The 20,137-nt window shown below is 37.9% G+C and overlaps 2 protein-coding genes across 2 annotated transcripts; both read right to left on the bottom strand.

Annotated features, from left to right (window-relative positions):
• Nucleotides 1–175: 175 nt before the first annotated feature.
• Nucleotides 176–4,079, bottom strand: LOC141835935 (uncharacterized). Its single transcript, XM_074723340.1, has 11 exons — nt 3,906–4,079; nt 3,483–3,726; nt 2,773–2,855; nt 2,535–2,635; nt 1,852–1,947; nt 1,689–1,742; nt 1,443–1,591; nt 1,231–1,348; nt 1,046–1,133; nt 735–938; nt 176–591 (listed from the first exon to the last, which is right to left on the bottom strand). Exons 1-10 carry the CDS (start codon nt 3,991–3,993, stop codon nt 736–738), a joined length of 1,224 nt encoding a protein of 407 aa, XP_074579441.1. The 5' UTR covers nt 3,994–4,079; the 3' UTR covers nt 176–591; nt 735.
• A 1,216-nt stretch (nt 4,080–5,295) lies between these two features.
• LOC141835912 (uncharacterized) lies at nt 5,296–20,089 on the bottom strand. Its single transcript, XM_074723312.1, has 16 exons — nt 19,673–20,089; nt 16,170–18,818; nt 15,234–15,702; nt 14,882–15,107; nt 14,224–14,388; nt 13,835–14,107; nt 13,465–13,710; nt 11,466–11,849; nt 10,045–11,376; nt 9,572–9,628; nt 8,129–8,554; nt 7,329–7,552; nt 7,115–7,248; nt 6,330–6,581; nt 6,064–6,242; nt 5,296–5,976 (listed from the first exon to the last, which is right to left on the bottom strand). Exons 1-16 carry the CDS (start codon nt 20,076–20,078, stop codon nt 5,890–5,892), a joined length of 7,509 nt encoding a protein of 2,502 aa, XP_074579413.1. The 5' UTR covers nt 20,079–20,089; the 3' UTR covers nt 5,296–5,889.
• Nucleotides 20,090–20,137: the final 48 nt, after the last annotated feature.

Below are 20,137 nucleotides of genomic sequence, written 5' to 3'. Positions count from 1 at the left end.
TGTTTTAATGTTTCCAAGTCCCCACTTAATGCTCATTTGCTGCATATTATGGTGGATAGTTCTTCCAGCATATTGGACTCAAATTGAGAAGATTCTCTTCCAGCATAATTTTGTAATCGAAATCTGATGTTATCAGTTGCAATGACAAAATGAACCAGAACACTAAAATATGCATCTTCACATTAAAGACTGAGAGAATTTTTCAAAGTTATTCCTTGTCGATATCCAATACAGGGTCGAACAGCAGCATATCCAAATCAAGTGCACAGATTACATCTCTTCCTCAAGGAAAAATAAAAGGAAGAGGAAGCATGACGCAGAAAAAGATAAATGACACAACAACAGATGGCCCTTTGAATGAGCAAGCAATATATGGTTATTCAATTAACTTGCATTCCGGTGATGGCGGAGAAGTGCCATGATTCACCTCTCAGGCAGCTCAGGCGACACAAGGTCAGTGGTTCTCTGCTTCTGATTCTTTGAGCAGGTGGAACTTTTTACACATTGGAAAGGATGTAACTAGATCAGAATATACAAATTGTTGGTTTTCATTCCTATTGTAAAGGCGATTGGTTTATCTTCTTAGCATTCCTGCAAAATAGATCAAATTACTATCAGTGGACGGGCATAGCTTCTAATTGACCGTGCGTGATGTTTGATGTTTCATACTCATTAGGCCTACAGGTCAATTAGTGTGATCAGCATATGTAAAATTTAAGCAAGTGTAGATTTACCTCAGGAATCCAAAGCTGCGACTCTGACTGGCTTCAGTATGTTGAAGGAGTTTTTCATGTTTTCACATGCCATAATAAAAGATCCAAAGAAATAAGTGCAGCTTAGTGGTAGCTTTCCTAGCAGTTTGAACATGATTAGAAGAGGATTGGCTCCATGATTGTTCCTCTTTGCAAGTGGCATCTGTTCTCCTACCACAAGCCAACCTATTGAGACACAAGCCAATTATTGAATGAGATTTCTGATTCAAGTCCTGATATTGGACATTGATGTTCAGAGTGTAAATAGGCACTGAAATCATTTTTGTGTTTACCTGATTGTTTCACTGCAAAGCTTGACCACTCCTCTGGTTTCAACTTCAACTTTGAAGCCTTTATCAAGTCCATGAGAGCACCATTAATCTGATTATGTAACGATTGATTTTATCACTTATTCGGCATAGGGCATACGAAACAGTAAGATAGCTTCTAGGAAAATAACCAAAAAAAAAGTCCATACCTCATCAGGCCTCTCATGGTTCACTAGATGTCCGCCATGAAGTTCTACCATTTTTGCAGCAGGGTGCAACTTCTCCGCAAGCCTCCTTGCATGTTCCAACTGTGCGACAATGTCACACCTATCAAATATTGCATCATGAATCGGTTTAGTTTTTGTGTGTGGAGATTGGAGACATTAGGAACGCCAGAAGCAAGTAAAAGTTATTTGCCAACCTTCCATGGATAACAGAAACCAGAAAACCCGAGGTATGAATCGTGCGTAGTTCGTTCGATGTTAAACTGTGTGTCCAGCATGCATTGGATTGGCCTTCAAAACCGATTGCAGATTGCATTCCCTTCGATGATAATGCTTTAACATATTCCTAAGTTTCCACGAAATTGATAGATTTTTTTGCTAAGTAGAAGTTTACGCACACAACATATTTAAGTCCAAGGTTAAGTATCAACAATTCTACTCACTTGATAAAGAATGTTTCTCCTTTTGCATGATCCAACATGTTCATCTAGATATTCCTGCACATAATCAAAAAGCAATTCCATTGAATCCTCACAAAATTTCACAAACCCAATATAAATAATAAGTATAAAAATAACCATCACATCTCCTGTTTTGCTGGCTGACCTTAGTGTAATGCGTTTCTAAATCCACACTAGCTCTTTCTTCTGGAGTCTTTGCTCTTAAGAAGCGAAACGCCAAGGACAGCGTTTGCAGATCAATCTGCAAACAGTGAGTGAATTAGAACAACATACATATTGGAAAACCTAGTTATTTTCTGTAAGACTAAATTTTTACAGGAGAAGAAACAACTACTAAAAACGAATAGATAAAAGAAATTATTGAAGAAATATGTTTGCTAATTTTATTTTATTTTTCCGAAGGAAAGGCAAGTAGTAGAAATTAGATTTGGGCCAAACTGGAGAGAATGTTGCTGGTGCTTCCTTTAGCTTCCTCGTCTACCAAACAGAGGAAAAGTAGATATATGGAAGATAATATCACACTTTCTACTCGAACAAATGTAACCTTTTTAATTGTAAAATTTATTGAGCATCTTAAAACTTGCTGATACTGTCCCAATTTATTTTCTCTCAGATTATTAAGTTACGTCTAATTACTACTTTTTATTTGATCCTCCCCACACATGACCTTAACATTTTCAGCTTTGCTAATTGCCAATATGAATTTTCTTTTCCGTATCACTTTCCAGTTGTAAGAGTCTATTAAGGGGAAAAGAAACCGATCTAGAAAGCCACTACCTCCAATAATATTGTGTTATTTTCATGACCAAGTTAATCTGAAAAATGTACCTTGGGGAAACATTCATAACCACCTCCTGTTACACTGAGCAACGCCAAGGAGCAAATCCTCTCAGGTGACATGGCTGCCAATTTGCATGCAATCATCGCTCCTGCCAAATGATCATCACACGACGTTATATAATCGAAATCAGAATGAAAAACGAAGCAAGAGACCGAGCCAGATTTGATCATCGATTTGTCATTTTTGATTAGTCAAAACATGTGTGTAGAGGCAAAGTCATCGTACCCATCGAGTGACCAAACACATGAGCTTTTTCCCAGCCTAAGTGATCCAACAGAGCCAGAGCATCTTTGGCCATGATCGTTGTTCTGCAAAGAGGTTGAGACAGCAGATGAGTTGTTTTCTCAGTGGAATGAGTGAATACTCTTATCTGAAGAGAACCTACATTTAAGTTGTATTATAGTATAATAATAGTGCATTCGAAGTCGGAATGATTGATCAACTAGCAGAAAAAGATAGAATATGAGCAATGCAAAATTGTCCACTCAATGAAAGGAAATAGACTGAATAAACAACCCAAATCTACGCAAAATAATTAAATAAAGAAAGGCAAAAAAGAGCATTTCACTTTCTGAAAAGTTTACATATTAAGGAAGCGCTTTCTGCCATCCAATCGACCTCGACTATAAACAGTTAGCACACAAGAAAAAAAAAGTGGAAAATGGGTGTTCATAACTTCTCTTTCTCTTCTGAATTCAAATTCACAAAAAGCGTGCCTAACTTTTTTTTCCTAAAATTCCATCGACCGACCATAAAGAATGAATCCAAATCGTGATTGCTTCGAATCCACGCAAGAACGTATGAAAAGGAAGGAATTTTCGCATTTGGGAACTGAAACTTTTCCATCGATGCAATACCCATGATCTAATGCAAAATCCATCCGAACCGGATCGACATCAGCAATAAATTCAGTAGAAAAAGAGGGGGTAAATTACGTGTAGTCGGATTTTGTGGTTGGCACGGAGCTCCTCCCCGCCCCACGGTTATCGAAGCAGCACACCTCGATCCCGCCCTCTTCCTCCTCCACCTCCTGCCCCTTCTGATCGGGCACATCCGATCGCCTTCCTCCGGCCTCCTCCGGCCCAGGCGATGCCGCTTCCTCTTCCTCCTCCCTGGGCTTCAAATCCCCAGTCAATCCCTTTATCTGCGGCCTCCAAGAATCATGGGTTCCGGCCAATCCTACACCAAACCCATCAACAAAACACTAAAAATTTAACTCCGAGCTCAAACCCCCCATCGCCACCAAAACAAAACGGGGGAAAAAAATGAAACAAGAGAAAACACCGACGATGAGGAGCACCAAATCATCACATCGAGCAAACAAATTAAAAAAAAAAGAAGAAGAGATAGACAAATACCGATGATGAAGAGCACTTTGGTGCTTCCATGGCCATATCTCCTGTAGAACAGTCGGATCCCATTGCCGCTCAGATCACAATAAGGCATCTTCAACAGAGTAAACAAGAAAAAAAACGATCCCCAAATTGAAACGAGGTGCCAAACTTTAAATGTTTGAATTCGGATGAGAAACAAAGTCGAGTGGGTAGATGGACCGATGGAGACGGGGACGAGGTATATATAGAGAGAGGAACCAGAGGATGGCAAAGGCTGGACGCGTGGACGTGGATGGATTGGTGTTGGAGCCACGTCAGCCACGTCATCCGGATGGCTTCGGAGGGCAGATAGGACCACGGTCAAAATAGACCATATAATGATTAATTTATTTTAATATATTTTTTAAAAAAAGGAAATAAAATAATTGTCAGCGAAATAATTAATTATGTGGCTGAGATTTTACAACGATTATGGTTGGAGGGTGCGATGGTCGGTGCTGGACCCCTGATCTCTAAAATGAATTTAATAAGGCACTCTCTCATGCTCAAGTCGGCAAAAGCAGTTAATTTTTTTAATAAAATAATAAAAAAAGAGTAAGCCAATTCATGCCTGCCGTCTTGGCGGACGAGCGTTAAGACTTATGCTTAGTTAAAGGAAAGAGAGATTATAATAATTTTTTTTTTAAAAAAATGTGTTATTGCAAGAAGAGGGAGCTAATCCATGCCGTCTTGGCGTTTCCATGACCGGTTGTCACTCGAGTGCACGAGTTCAACGTTGCAATTAAAGTGGATTAATTTGGTTGGTTGGGTTGGCAACATTTCCAGCTCCACAATTTAATATTTTATGGGCAGTAGTCAATTGGGAGAGGAATGGTATCGGTTTCAAGTTTCTATCAATTTGTCTGTATGAATTGATAATGAATTGAGGTGGGTGCTTTAAGCACGAAACACATGGCATAAAGCTTCCTCCACGAATTTTGCTTGATTTGAAAGACAGATACGGATGGATAATAATTGGAGAAGACTCGAGAGAGGTGATGATGCATGCGTGGTAGGGTGAGAGCTCAATGCACTAGAGATATCAAACCTTTTGCGGTTAAAAAAAAGGGATAGTCATGCAATGAAAAGCAAGCTTCTCTTGTCTACTACGTTTGGATGAGATTCCAATCTAGTTTGTGCTCCCAATCCATCTTCCATCTTTCTTTTTAATTTTCTCATCTTTAATTTATGCACAACTTTTGATTTCATAACAAAACCAGCACACGATTAACTCATGATTTAATCAATTAAAATATTTTGATCGATTAAAAAAATCTATAAAGGGTTATATGATGTGCAGCGTTGAAGTATGAACAATGTGACACTCAAACAGGAAAACAAGGCAATACATATGATATGAATGACCAAAAACTAATGACATCATCAGGCATGGATAGATTTATTGTGATATCTCATGAAGCATGATAAAATTGAAAATAATAATCCTCTAGTTTTAAAAAAGGAAGAGTAATGGAAACGCAATTTAACAGGTACATATATAAACTTGAAAAATGCAATTTAACGGGTATCTATCTGCAATTCAATAATTATATTTAAACATCACGACCTCCGATGTTTCTCTGCATGACAAGTGGAAGAGTAATGGAATCGACACGTTTTGCACGTTCGTTGCCAACTGCTGGAATCCGACGGTGCACAGTGGCTTGCTCTTCGCCTAATGACGCAGCTCATATCCAGGTACCTTCCTTTTTGGCTATAAAATAAAATATCGACAAAAAACAGAAAAGGCAAATGGTCTGTGAACAGTAGACTGACACGAGCTAGAAGAAACATCAACGAAGAGATGTGTAGTTCTATGAATTATCAGAGAGGACGCTCAATCTTCGTGTGTCGAATGCCGATAATTAGACGTCTTCAATTTCATCTCTCAGCTGTGACAACCAAAGGTTTTCTTCCTCAAGCTCCATTGTTCCTGAAGTAATGGTTTTGTATAGATGTTCCGTCAAAACTATTTGAGTTGGATTAATTTTGTAGAACCATCTCCGCCGCATGTGAGAAACCCACGGGAAAGAACTTGGATATCAGTGACAGCGGCCTAAGAAGAGAAAAGAAACAGTGAATCTCTAGTAAGTGCAACCATGTTAAATTAGGAAAAGCAAAACCTAAGTTGCTGAAAAATTACTCTCACTACTCCACCAAACCCGCGTGAGTTTGGTTGAAGAAAGGTGTGCCTTTCATGCAGTTTTTGCCACTGGAAAACCAACTGACATCTTTTGGCATCCCAGAGTTTCACGTCTCCATCTTTGCTACCAGTTAAGAACAAGCTGGTGTTGGGGATAGTAGCTATCCTGGTTACGCTTCCTTTATTCACACAAAGCAATTGATTAGACAAAGAGAAGCCACTGTATTCTTGAAGAAAACACATTTATAAAGAGTTTGATAGTGTACCTAAATGAGCTTTTGGTATATACCACATCATCCCGTTTGAATTTTCAGCATACTTGGAAATCCCAGAGTTTGTAGTGTGCATTGTCTTTAGATCTTGCTCACTAGCATGCCGATTCCGTCTGGTCTTTCCAGTAGCAATGTAACGCAGGTCATGAAGCCCAACATCGCCACTTCTCCCTCCGGTAACTATTATGGGCGAAATAGAACCAGTCCCGATAACATGGTCAAATACTGATATAGAACGAGCACCACCTTCAAAAAAAAAAAAAGTTGGTGATTTGAAAAGATACATTACTAGGATAGTTCATGATTCACAAGTAAAATGTGGTTTAATCCAACACATATTTTAAAGTCGTGTAGAAGTCTCACAATATCAGGCAACAAAATTTATGGGCATACATTAAAGAGCAGTAATTTGGTTCTTTTCAATGAAACCAAATTTGGCTCACTTTAGTGGAAAGAGTATAAATTTAGGGAAAAGGTCCGCAATATTGACGAACTCATTGAGTCGCATCATGTAAAAGATAAAAAAGTACAAGCACACTAATTAATCAAGATTGATTTATGTGACAAGAAAGTTATAACAACCTAGAAACAGAATAGGCATGTAACAATCAAGAAGGGAGTTCCTCAGGCATAACATTTTGAAATTTATAGTTTAGGAAGAACATAATTGACCAATCAGATGTTTTTGCTTTGACACATTGATGGTGGCCCTAAAAGAAACCATCGCCATTCAAACAATGAAGGGATTAGCTTACAGAAGAAATCCCCAAAGGACATACCTTCATGACAAAATAAAGAAGCTTGTGATGTGGCAGGTGGTGCCAAAGTATCCCATAGAACTACATTGATTCCATTCGTGCTACTTCCAGCCACAGCAAGAATTGATCCACTTGTGCCCACATATGCAACATCTCTGGAAGTATTTTCAACCCACCAAACAAAATAAGAAACTATTGCTCTATAAAACCAATTGCCAAAATAGAAGGTACTTACGATGCGTGATTGTCAAAGCAATGGGAAGAATCTGTGGGGTGGACATTGCTCCTCCCACCCACTTCAAGTTGCCATGTGCAAACTGTGCCATCTAGTGCAGCAGTGGCAAATCTGTGACCGTAATGATCGAATTGCAAGGCGGATATTGAGGCAAGTGCATAAGGAGGTGGAACATTGGCAGCAGGAAGAACACCATAGGTTGCTGTTGCACTTTGCTTGCCAAACTGTGGAAGCAACAATTTCAAAGGAGCAAAATCTCAAAATAATCCAAAAGTGAGATTGCTGTATGTAAAGAAAACTTAGGAGACACAATTATTCTGTAAAATACAATGGGAATCTATCTATATCACAGGTAATGACCATGCTAAGCCAACATATCAGTGAACGTTGAATTCATGATGATTCACCTTTAAAATATTAATATTAGTCATGCCAAAGAGAAACATATAGAAACGAACCAAAAGCTTTCCAAATACAAGTCAGAATGTAATCAATAGTCAAAACTTGAGATATGAATTTAAACCAAAAATTGCAATTGGGTGGAAAGGGTTAATATCAAAGGACCAGCAGAGAAGAAACCTTTTTTACACAAGTGCAGCAAGAAGCCTATTTTACTTAATATGAAGAAGCAATAAGAAATGTAGCATTTATTGATAAGATAATGGATTAGCTGATAATCATTATCAGTCTCTTGACTCAATTCCAGGTATTTAGAGTTTGATAAAGAGGAATTTTCTATTTAAATATCCAATTCAAGTATTCCAAACAGAAACTAACATCACAGATAAAAAGATTGATACCTCCCATAAGTAGACATGTGTGTTGCTAGATCCAACTAACAGGAAAGGCAATAAAGGATGGCGTGCCAGTGCCCTTGAGTGAATATTTTCAACTGTGGCTGGGGGATCTCTAAACTCTTCAAACTCTTCTTCGGCCCAACCTAAGCCTGCTGCTCCAATCCCAGCATAACCTGGAATCCCAAATGCTCCACCACCAGTCAGATCTCTCCGTGGTCTTGCCAAAGAGCCTATGCCAATTGTTGCACCACCCAAACCAAGGTGCACCCCTCTTTTGCTCCCAAGGCCAATTCCCTGAGAGATGTATGTAGGAACAGGCGTAGATTCACAACCAGCCCATCCATCTTTAGGCCAATCACAATCGGACCATATATAATCTGCTTGCTTCCTCGAGTATTCTTCATATTTCAAGTTGAAAAAAATAAGCCCCTAAAAGTAATCGGTTAATTGGCTTAACTACCAAAGAGGCGATGCACAAGGATAATATGGGGATGAAATTAAGTAAAATGGCCATAATGAGGAAGATATTAGATATAACAAGTAAATCATCCTTCAACAACACAAGATCAGCTTGTATTTAGGTAGAATTCTTGACCCTTAGGTTGTGTGGTATGTTGGATTTTTTACATGCTGTGTTATTCTCATACCGAGAAGTGATTTTATGATGACCACCAAACAGTACATCACAAAATGCATACAGTAAGCCTCATAGTTTTGTGTGTATGCTAGCCATAACTCATGTAAGTTGGTGCCAAGTCAGCCACAGAATACATGATCAAATAGTTTGTCAATGGCATACAGTAAGAGAAAAAAAAGAAAACAAGCTAGATTATATGCAGGATCCTAGCCAGAATATCAACGTAATAGAATTAGCATTTAAAAAGAACAGATATTAGTCTTATAATCTGCGATTAAATCTACTAAAGATGCTGAGCTTTGCACATTACTAAATTGACTCTTTTATGATTCTACAGGGCAATATCACTTCCCAAAGCTTGACATAGGGAAATATGAACTAGTTGGATATGTGTTTGTCAAATACATTTCAGGTGAGAACTAGAAACTAATCAAATATAGAATAAGATGGTCATAATTTTGTAATAAAAAAATAAAAAATTTAATAGCATAGAGTAAAGGAAAACTGATGAATAGAAACTAACACAGTTTCTTAGATTTTGAAATAATACACAAACAAGGTTAGCATAATGATATCAACTACATGGACGCCAATGGACGGTCATCTTACATTCTGAGCTTCAAACAAAATGCAAATGCCAGGTTCTCCACTAGGAAAAACTCTATTAAATATTCTTGTGTATGTAGGATTTGTCATCATATTATTGAACAAATGTTATCAGAGAACATAACATGCAAATAGAACAAGATTTAGGCTTTACGATTATTCTCAAAAGCAAGTTTTGGTCATATATTTTGCATAAAAATTACCTTTTTGTTGCTTGCAATTGCAATTTCATGCTCATTGATGGAGTTAAAACAAATGGCCTGCAATGAAAAGGATAATTAAACCTACTGTTAAATCACAATGCTCAACTTACACAAATCATTTTTGATTTTCAGAAGAAAATGCCTCAAAAATCATGTTGCAAGAAATCATGGCATTGTTGTGTTAGTAATTCTATGCCATTCCTGATGATAATGAATTTCCGACTAATACAAATGTTAGCCAAAGAAAAATTAGAAGAATGAATCTATTAGAGTGGAAGTGGAAGGTGTAAGAGATAGAGGGAATCAAAGAAAATATTATTCTATGTAGTAAAAACTGACAATTGATTTGAATATTAGTAGTGAGATAGCCTTGCAAAAAGCTCAATGAAGGATAAGATTCATATAGCCGACCCCCCAAATAGTTGGAACACAATTTGATGATGATATGGCATGTTCACCAAAGAAAAGCATACCTCAAAAAGTTCTCCGCTTCTCCTAGTAACTTCCCTTGGGTTATGAAAATAACTAATATCTGTCCTGGGTCCTGAATGTTTTCTTCCGGTTTCCACAAAGCCATTATTATCCATCATACTCCCACTATGTCCTGATATGGTTTCTTTATAAGAAGAGCCAGAATCTAACTTCTCTTGCTTATCATTTATGTGGTCATTCTCATTCTCAGAGAAAATATTCCTATGTACATCTTTCCAGGTATCAAACTGATTTCCATGATAATAGGGAAAACAAGTAACTTTTTCCTTTGTGAAGTGTTCACAAATGTCTACAGGACAGATAGAAATATCCCATAACATTTTCAAAGATACCTGAGTCTTATTGTCAGATAGTTGCAGAGAATCAAGTCTTTGATTAAGATAATAATGTAACGAAGTAGGATGTGACCGAGCAATTTCATCTAACCAAAGGATACTGGGAATAGGTAAACCTTTCAGTGCTTTCTGTCTGAGGAATGATGCAACTAGTTTTACCAAACAAGAGGAAACATATGCGACTGTGCTTACCAATGATTTTGTTATAGCAGAAATGAACACAGTTATTATATTATTTATATCGCTTCCGTTGTGAGAGCCTTCTTTTATTGAAATCTTGCCTAGCCCATGTTTTGCAAAGTTTAGCATGTGCAACCATAAAGAAACCCATAATAATTTCCATTTTTCATCATCTGCAATTAGAAAGTATCCTGTTTCCAAATGCTTTTGTTTGAGGTTTGAGTTAGAGATGCTTTCAACCTCAACAGCTGAGGCACAGTGAATCACTAACTGTGAATTCTGACATAAAAATTTCCTCAGTTCATCTGATAGGACTTCAATAGAAGATTCATCATTCGCCAATGCAATTAGAATATGATTGATCATCATAAAAAGTCCTTCAAAATTTCCTTCGATGCAAGCAAAGGCAAAGTCTACATAAAATTCAAGAAGATCAAGAGTAAAAGGGAAAAAGGTACTGAAATCTTCTGAAGTCTTCTCTCCCTGATAATAGTTTGAAGATAAACCAAAAGTTCTGATGAAACACAGCATGTTCTTCAAACAAAAGAGAATGGTGTGTATCTGATAATGATTGTCATGATGTGGCTTCAGCATTGACTCAGTGAAATTGAAAGACACAACAAACCTAGCAAGAAAACATAAGATCTCCACTGTGGACTTAATGAGAAGCCTGACAAAAGCAGGAACAATGATCAAATCAGCACTCCAGTTTTTGTATTCATATCGTGTAAACTCCTCCACATGTAACATCAGATAGCCAAGAAATAATGATCCATAGTTGTGAGCAGAAAGTAGTACCTGTATAGCAACCAAATTTAATGGCATGTAATTTATATGAAATTTAATGATGCAGATAGCATAAATTGGAAAAATTCTGGTAATTTTACCAGGTTAAATATGTCAACTAACTTCAGCAAGAATTTCCTTTCAAACATTGATAATATCATCTGCAGATCCTGCTTCATTTGGCTAAGGTCTTCTTCTTGATGATGAACATAGTGACAGCCTATCACTTCTCTGGATTTTGATAGGCTATGGGATGACCATACCGGATGATTCCTCAAGAAGCCGTCTATGTAATACAGTGCTATATTTGTTTTAGTATTCACCTCCAATTGATGAGATACATTGTCAAGCACCCAGTTGCAAGCATCACCAGTGAACGGACTCAGCATTTGATGAAAGATGTCATGAGGTCCAGCAGTTGACACATTCTTTCGGTCCTTGCCATCGCTGCTTAAAGAATAGGATAAGCATGCAAGCGCTTCAAGCTTAGGGAAGAAAGAAAGAAATTTATCAGCCTGAATGTCAAAAAATTGGGTAAGATGTTGAATCATGCTGGAAGGTGACATATCATGCAGTTCCTTCCTCTTATTGCTACATGTCTTAGTGACACTAATTCACAGCTAAAAGTATTGTTCTTCAGGAAGTAAAGGGGGTACATTTCAGGCACATGGTTGGCAGGTCAGCATTTTATTGGCAGGTATTGAGCAGATAAAATTACATCATCACTTCACAGGTGAAGGGCTGATGCAAAAGTGAGATTGCTCTCCAATGACATATGCAACCAGGGACCAGTAAAGAAAACAACCTCTTATTAAGGCAACACTGCATGAATTGGTGCTTAGCTTTAGCAGCGTGGTAAAAGTGGAGAATGCTCAAAAGTTCTCATTTATGGATATATTTATTTAATACATAAGCTGTTTACTAGACATTTATATTTACAAGCTAAAGTGGGCAAGAACAAACAAGAAAAAATTGCAAATTGAGATGGAACATTTGTCATGTCACTGACATATCACTGTAAAAGAATAAACCTTATGGTAATATATTGTTTAAGCCTAATTACCCAATAAATAACAGAAAAGAAGAGAGATACAAAGTATCCCATGTTATTGTCAGAATATAAAATCCCTTCTTCTTGTGATAAACTGGACATACATGTATGCAAGCTAATTTCCCTTGTGTTAAGAGAGAAAAACTATGAATTATCTACTGGGGCCACTCTGACGCAAACAGAAGAGTCATGGGCTTTATTAGTAGGCCAAATATTAGGTCAAACTGATTGAAAAATCTGAATACAGCCCTTCTTGGGAATGCAACACAAGACACTAACACAAATGAATGAAGTAGAAACACTTCCTAAAGCTTGCAAAGTTACCAAATAATGCAATTGTTTCATGAATTAATTTAACTTTGTACAATTTAAACTTCGTGAGTTACAAAAAAAAAAAAAAAAAAATACTACTATCCAAGAGAAAAAGATGGACACTGAATGCTATAATTAGACTAGTGCAATCAATCCAACAAAAGGTGATTTCACTCACCCCAAGCGACACAGTATCGTTGGCCCCACAGCGAGATATAGATAGGTAAATCATGGTACGCAACAGTCTCTTAAGTGGGAGGGCATACTCCAAGGCGATGAAATCCCCGGGAATCGATCTGTGCCCAATCCAACAAGTTTGCCACCCGAGTACCAACTACGCTACACTCGTGGGAGCTAGACTAGTGCAATCAAGACTGCAGGTGAGGCGGTTTAGGGAGAGCAAAGAAAGCTCTCGCTAAAATAATTGATATTTAACCTAAAAGTGTGTATATTAGTAACAATATAGTCTCATATAGAGTAAATTGACAAGATAAGAATTATGTAGCCAACCCCAAATAGTTAGCACTCAATCACACTATTTTTTACTTTTAAAATAGTTTTTGCCTCTAAATGATCATGTTCGATATTTAACACTAATGAGAAAGCATATCAGTAGTTTTGGCAGAGAAAAAAATATTGTTTCTGGATTGCAAATTGAATCAAGTTCCAAAGTTAAACACAATCACGAATGAAATAGATAAATTAAACATGGAAATCGAACTATGACAGAAACTTACAGGGACTCCACATCTGTTCAAGGCACTTGCAGCCAAAATTGATGCAAATTTAGAAAGGTCTGCTGCAACATTTTCACCAACAGAGCATCGAAAACTATTTCGGGAGGCAAGTATAACACAGTAGCGACCGATATCTGGATCTGACAAGGCACCATAATTGCACAAAGCAGCTGAGTTTCTGTTAACTTGTTTTGTTTGACCGTTAACTAGTGTCTTGACTGATTGCGAGTAATTCCCCAATGTCCACTGGGCATGCAAAAATATAGCAGCATTAACCAGCTATGCTAATTCAGCAAATCATACATTCAGTTAACTTGGCAGTTTCAGGGAGAATATGAAAGAAAAAAGCTGGAATACTTATAACACATACTTCAAGTAAGCTGGAAAGCCAGTAGTCCCCTTTCTCTAATGCCTTTGGAAGCAAAATGTTCGATATGAGTTGTTTTTCCAATGAACCTCCATAACCTTCTAGAAGCCGACAAATTACCAGAGCTAGTTGGTCGTCTCCAAGGTTCTTAGCACAAACAGTAACAGCAGAGGAAGAATCTCCCCCCAGCAGAAAAAATGCTATTGCAAGCTTTAGTTCATGTTTTCCCATTAAAACATAAGCATTCTTCAGAGCAGCAGCCTTGTTCTTCTCTTCCTGATTAGTAAACAATGAGGTCGGTGATATGTGTTCTGAGTTAGGAACTATATTGTTTTTTGCACCACTTTCCAGATATGCAAAACGTAGCAGACCAACAGGATGAAATGGCATACCTGGAAATTACGTGACAGAAATCCAAACAATACTTTATCTTTCTCATCTTTGCTAATTTTAAAAAGACTGATTAAAACTTGAAGCCTGTTGAGAGCTAAATACCATAGCGCACAGTCCTTGGGGTTCTTGTTCCTTAGATACTCAGATCTAGCCAACTTCTCCATCTAAATAGTCAAAAAAAATTCATATGTTTAATCCTGGAGTGTGATTAAGAAAGAAATGATATTACCGAAAAGGAAGCATCAGAAAACAGCCATCACGACACCTAGCTAATTAATGTAGATGTGCTAGGATGAATTAGATAAAGCAATGAAGTGAATCTACAGATAAGGAACTTCAGTTAAGGATGCAAGTGAAAACTGCATTAACTAAGTAGAAGAATTCTGAATCTTCCTGCTTGAGAAAATATATAAAAATTTGAGAATGTGTGGTCCAAAAGTAAATGTAGGTCATTCTATATTCATTAAAAATTATCATTTATAACAAATTTCTGAGGTTTAAATAATCAAGTCAACTAAATAAACACCAACTTTTCTCAATATCATGCATCATGATGACATCTGATATTACAAAACCCACAAAAGCTAGAGGGTTAATAAATTGTAGCTGCAGAATTCTTGTAAATAAATCTTGATGAGAGATTGTGAATTGTGTTACCCGTGTTCTCAACTGCGACGCATTTGTATACCACAGACCTACACCCAAATTTCTCATGTCTACCCAAGATGGGTCTGAAGATAAAACAGAGTTAAGCAGATCATCTTGACAATCAGATTGGAAGGCCCAAGCAGCCAACCTAGAGTTGACAGGATGATCTTCAGCTACAACTCCCCCAGACCTTCTCATGGAATATAGATATTGAAATCGAACAGCAACCCAGAACCTATTGAAAAGTCGAGAAACTTATTAATGCGACGGGAAACAATCACAAGCTAGAGGCTTTCTACATTTGTATATATTCCCCAGTGAATGATCAAATTCAGTATCTAAAGAAAACACTTTTTTTTACCTTCGCCCAGCTTCATCAAGACTGCCATAGGCTGCAGTAGCTTTTGTATTGCTAATTTCATTCAAAAGTTCTAGAATCACAAGAATTTGGGTTTTCATCAAATTTGTTAAGCTACAAACTTGATTAGATTTCTCAAGGGTATCAATTAGTTCCATGATCTCAGATTTGTTAGAGTTGTCTGGAATTCTCTCAAAAGTGTTGGTTTCTACGTGAGTGTTCAGAAACTGGAGTTCATTCCCTCCAAGATGAAAATTAGGTCCACTTGTGGTAATATTCTGACCCCAAAATAATTTTTCAGAGGATGAATTTTCAGAATTGTTATCCTCAATATATCTAGCCAAATGAACTTCCAGCATCTTGCAAGAACGTAGGCTTTGTTTATCGCTTTCAGGAATTGTAGTGGAAGTTTTATAACTGCAAATACATTCAACAAAGTTCTTCAAGATAACTAGTGCATATTTCCAGTTACCTGCAATTAATCAATGATCATGATTTTCACAAAATTAGCATAAACATTAAATCATACAATTCAACTTGCCATGGATAAATCTGCCTGAGTAGTAAGAAATAACATGAAAAATAGGCACTGAGTGAAACCTTGAAATTGATGGAGCTGGCATGACTAGTATCTAAGAATAAATCAACATGCAACAGAAATAGATTATCTAAACTTTCAATGTGCAATGAAGTTGGTGACTGCTTCCTACTACTAAGAAGGATAATAAATAGATTATCTAAATTTTCACCATAAAATTATCTGAAGGACCTAAGTATTCTAGAAATAGAATTTCAACAAAAAAATTAAGTTGCTAAAAATTTGCTTTTCTGATAGACAAAGCCACACTAATTGGATGACTGTAATTTTCATAAAAGTAGAACATGGATGGTTGTGCTAGGCAATGAAGTAGTTCATTATAAACATGACTCTAGGAATACCTGAATAAATGTATTGAATCAAAGCTTCAGGATCATAAAGTGCTAGAGATCCACCCAATTTCCGGGATACATCTAGAATATAAAATAATTTATTTTCAGTATTGGGAACATGATCATGCTGAGAAATCTTCTTTGAGTACCCATATTCCAATTGCTCATCTGTATCAAACATGTTTTTACCAGTATTAGTTGCACAAAGCAAGCTTTCCTCTATCCTGCCAACATAAGCAACAGAATCCTCAACATTATATGCACTATTTGTTCTCAGTAGCCACTGACTGCAAACAGAAAAATGCTTCTCGTGAACAATCACAGCGGTCAACTTAGGCCCCCAAAGAAAATCCCTTACAATGGTTGAAGAACCTGAGACTGCAATGCAATACCATGTGTGCATCTCCTTTGACATATCTGAATTAGCAAAGGAGTGAGTTGACGATCTTTTTTGTGAATATACACGAAATTCATTTGGCAGACAGATTCCAAGCAGCATCTGGCCATTTCCTAATGCTAACCATCTTACAGCAATAAGAATCCCGTTTAAATCTATTGCATCTTCTAATACAAATGATCCACCACATGTTAGCTTTATGAATTCCCAGATATGAAGACTGGTAGTACTGTTGCACCCATCAATGCTAGCAGTAGCAATTTTACTGCTGCAACTAGATAAAGAAAGAAAATTGACTGGGCCTTCATGGGCAGTAAAAGTACCAGCTAGCTCCCAAGGGACATTTTCTGAATCAGGATGATCTAGTTGCATATGGCAGGTCCTCCATAATTTTACAGTGCCGCTAGAGTATCCTGTGGCCATATGGTAGCCACAATAACTAGAAGGAGAATCATTAGAATATACATGTTCAATGGGTAATGGACAGCTAGTTGGAGATGCTACAGCAACAGTTGTAACTCCATCCCAACAATGAGGAGAGGGTAACTCAAATGAATGTTTGTAAAAGGTAGCATAGCAAAATTTACTAGAAGAACTCATGCATTGACCTTTTGAAATAGCCAAACCATTGTCATTGGATGAGACCCCATCATTGATAGGCATGTGAAGGTCAATTGTCCATGATAATGGCTTATAATTTTCCCTCCATACACAGACCAGTAGAAAATTACTAGAATTAGATGAATGCCGTAAGTTGGGAATGAAGGGTATTGCAAATATCTGATCTGGTGGGTTTCCTCTGTCATTATAACCATCGAAGGGGACGGTAAGAACTTTATGAGCTGATATGCTTTCTTCTTTACAAGAAACTTCAATCATGAAACAATCAATCCCATCTTCATGTCCCACAAGAAGAAACCGATTCTCATTCAAAACTGCAGGTCCCCAAACCAAGCATGAATATTCATGATCTGGTGACAAGACTTTTAAAGAAATATGATCCAAAAGTTTCCACATTGGATGAATATGCGTATGAAAAGGCAAGATGCTCTCTGAAAGAGTAGACAAGGACCAAAAAAGAAGTAAAGCATTGGAATCCAATGAAACAGCAAGTGATATATCAAAACTACATGGATGCACAGCAACTTGTATGATGCATCCAGTATGCCCAAGCTCACTCAGAGCTGTATGAGCTATGTATGAAAGACTCCTCTCCTTATTTATCTGTCTCAAAGAAGTATCCTCCATTTTTTCTGATGGGCTATACAATTCTGACCAGCTGAATGAGTTATCAGGCAATAATTGAAGCAAAGAGCAAGCTATAGGTGGTCCGCAAAGCCAACTTCTTGAGGCAACAACTTTTACAAGGATAGCTTGGTTTTTTGTATTTGGAGAACCAAAATAGAGACACTTGGAGCCTTTGAAATCCATCAGATTTCCTTTCTTCCACATTGTCACCCGTGGAAACCGTGGAGGTGACACATCATCGAGGCAGTGAATAGCCCAAAAAGTAACAGAAAAGTCAGGCCCTATACCAATTAACCAATCACATTTGCCGATTTGCTGGTGTTCAGTGTATGTTGGTAACAAAGAATAACCACCACTCTCAGCCTTGAAGACCACACAGCTAGAATCTAGTGCCCATTTTACAAATATGTTTGTGCCAAGTTTTCCCTTCAAAGACTGGTTCATTTCAATAACTGCAACCACATGGAACAACCGCTTCATGGATTTTTGATCATGAATCTCTTTATTGAATTTTCTAGGCCTACCATTGTCAATCTCACTCCATAGTCTCACGGTTCCATCTAAGCAGCATGTCAACAAAATGTTGTATGCACTGGAAGCATCTTCTTGTAATTGCACACCAATGTATGGTCTCCACTGAATCATTACAATAGGTTGAGGATGATAGAGTTGAACTGTTGTAGTTCCAGACTTACCATCACGAAAATATACAATAACATGTTTTGTTGACTGTGACAAGGTATAGTTTGATTCCTTGGATGTAACTTCATCATGATGCACCAATGCTTGAGCAGCTGTAGCCACAAGGCCCTCTGAAAACCAAGATGCAGAAACATGAGTTTGAGGTACTTCTGTTCTCACCTTCCAAGCCATTTCCCACAGATTGCACTTCCTTATCCACAAAACTACTTCAGTACCAACAGCAACTAGTCCATCTCCAGACCCCGTCCACCCAATACTCTCTATTGGAAAAGTCTCCACGATGACCACAGTCTGCTTCCAAGAAAAAGAGCCTGAAAGTTTCTCAATTTTGGTTTTCGACCATCATTTTTTTTCAAATAGCATAAGCCATTGTTCAAAATATAAATAAATAAACAGATGACAATTCACTGATACGATAAAAACAACACATGAGACTCATTTACTTGAAGTATAATGAAGAAATTATTCAATTCATCTTATTTTGGGATACTGGGGGATTGAAGTAAATTAATATTGTATTTTTTTTTACAGTGAGTGTTCTTCCATGGGTTGGGATCTGGCAGCGAAGGTGAAGCAAAGATTGCAATTAATGCCATTACCATGCTAACTAAATTGCTAAAGTGTGACAATATGTCACATGCAAAGATAGAGGAATATGAGTGCGTGCACTTTTGAACACACAAAAAAGGAGCAATTAGGTTTCAGATTGACACATAGATGCCAATCAACAAGAAGAAAACCATTCCTGTGACTACGTTCCAGAGCATAATAGTCACAAGAAGTCTCCTAATTGTTATATATAATTGCATGTTGGCATTGAGAAGTATAACTATACAGTCGATAGTTGATTATCTAAGAAAAGAAGTGATAAATCAAACTTTAAGATACAATTGAACTAATCAACTGATTGTGAAACTAATATCAGACTAATACAAAAGAACAAAACGAACTCCAAGCCTAAATGAGTAGTTTTCGAAAGAAACCACTTAGTTATCCAGAGCATTCAAGTAGAAAGGAGGCAAACACTATCCATAGAGAAAGTTGGGATACAAAATTTTTCCAGTGTCAAAGAAAATTCCACCGGGGCAATGCTCTCCTGGTTCCTTTGTCTTTTTTTTTTCCCTTCGGTTATACTGATCTAAATCGTGTTATCCAGTAATCTAACCTGGTGCGCTAGAAGTTACTGGCGAGTACATGAAGATGTTATTCCCCAACGCCACCGCAATTTCTCCCTCCGACGGCAGGACCGGGCACCAAGAGACGGCCGTCAGCTCGGCGGACTTATTCCCAGTTGACGGTTCAATGACCTGCCGGAAGAAAGGTCCGGGCTGCGGTTCGTTGCCGGAAAATGGCGAAGGGAAGTGGGAGATAACGAGAAGCGAGGACGCTCCGTAGGCGATCCACGATGCGCCCCCGAACTCCGGCAGCCAATCGATGGAGGACTCGCGGCGGTTTGGAGCAGGAGGGATGACTTGGGATCGAACGAGTTCGAGAGGGAGGAGATCCATGATGTCCTCCGATCCGGCGAGGCCGGCACCGCGGCTCGACGTGCCGCCCCCTTCCTCCGGCATCTTGCTCTAGAAGCAGACGTTGAAATGGCCCATGAGTGTTTTGGGCCGATCGTCTCCTT

This window comes from Curcuma longa, chromosome 10, assembly GCF_044706935.1.
Source record: "Curcuma longa cultivar G26 ecotype Majalengka, Jawa Barat chromosome 10, ITB_CL_G26_1.1, whole genome shotgun sequence".
NCBI classification, from domain to species: Eukaryota; Viridiplantae; Streptophyta; class Magnoliopsida; order Zingiberales; family Zingiberaceae; genus Curcuma; species Curcuma longa.
Note: the sequence above shows the minus strand (reverse complement) of the source record. Positions and strands in the feature narration are given on the sequence as shown.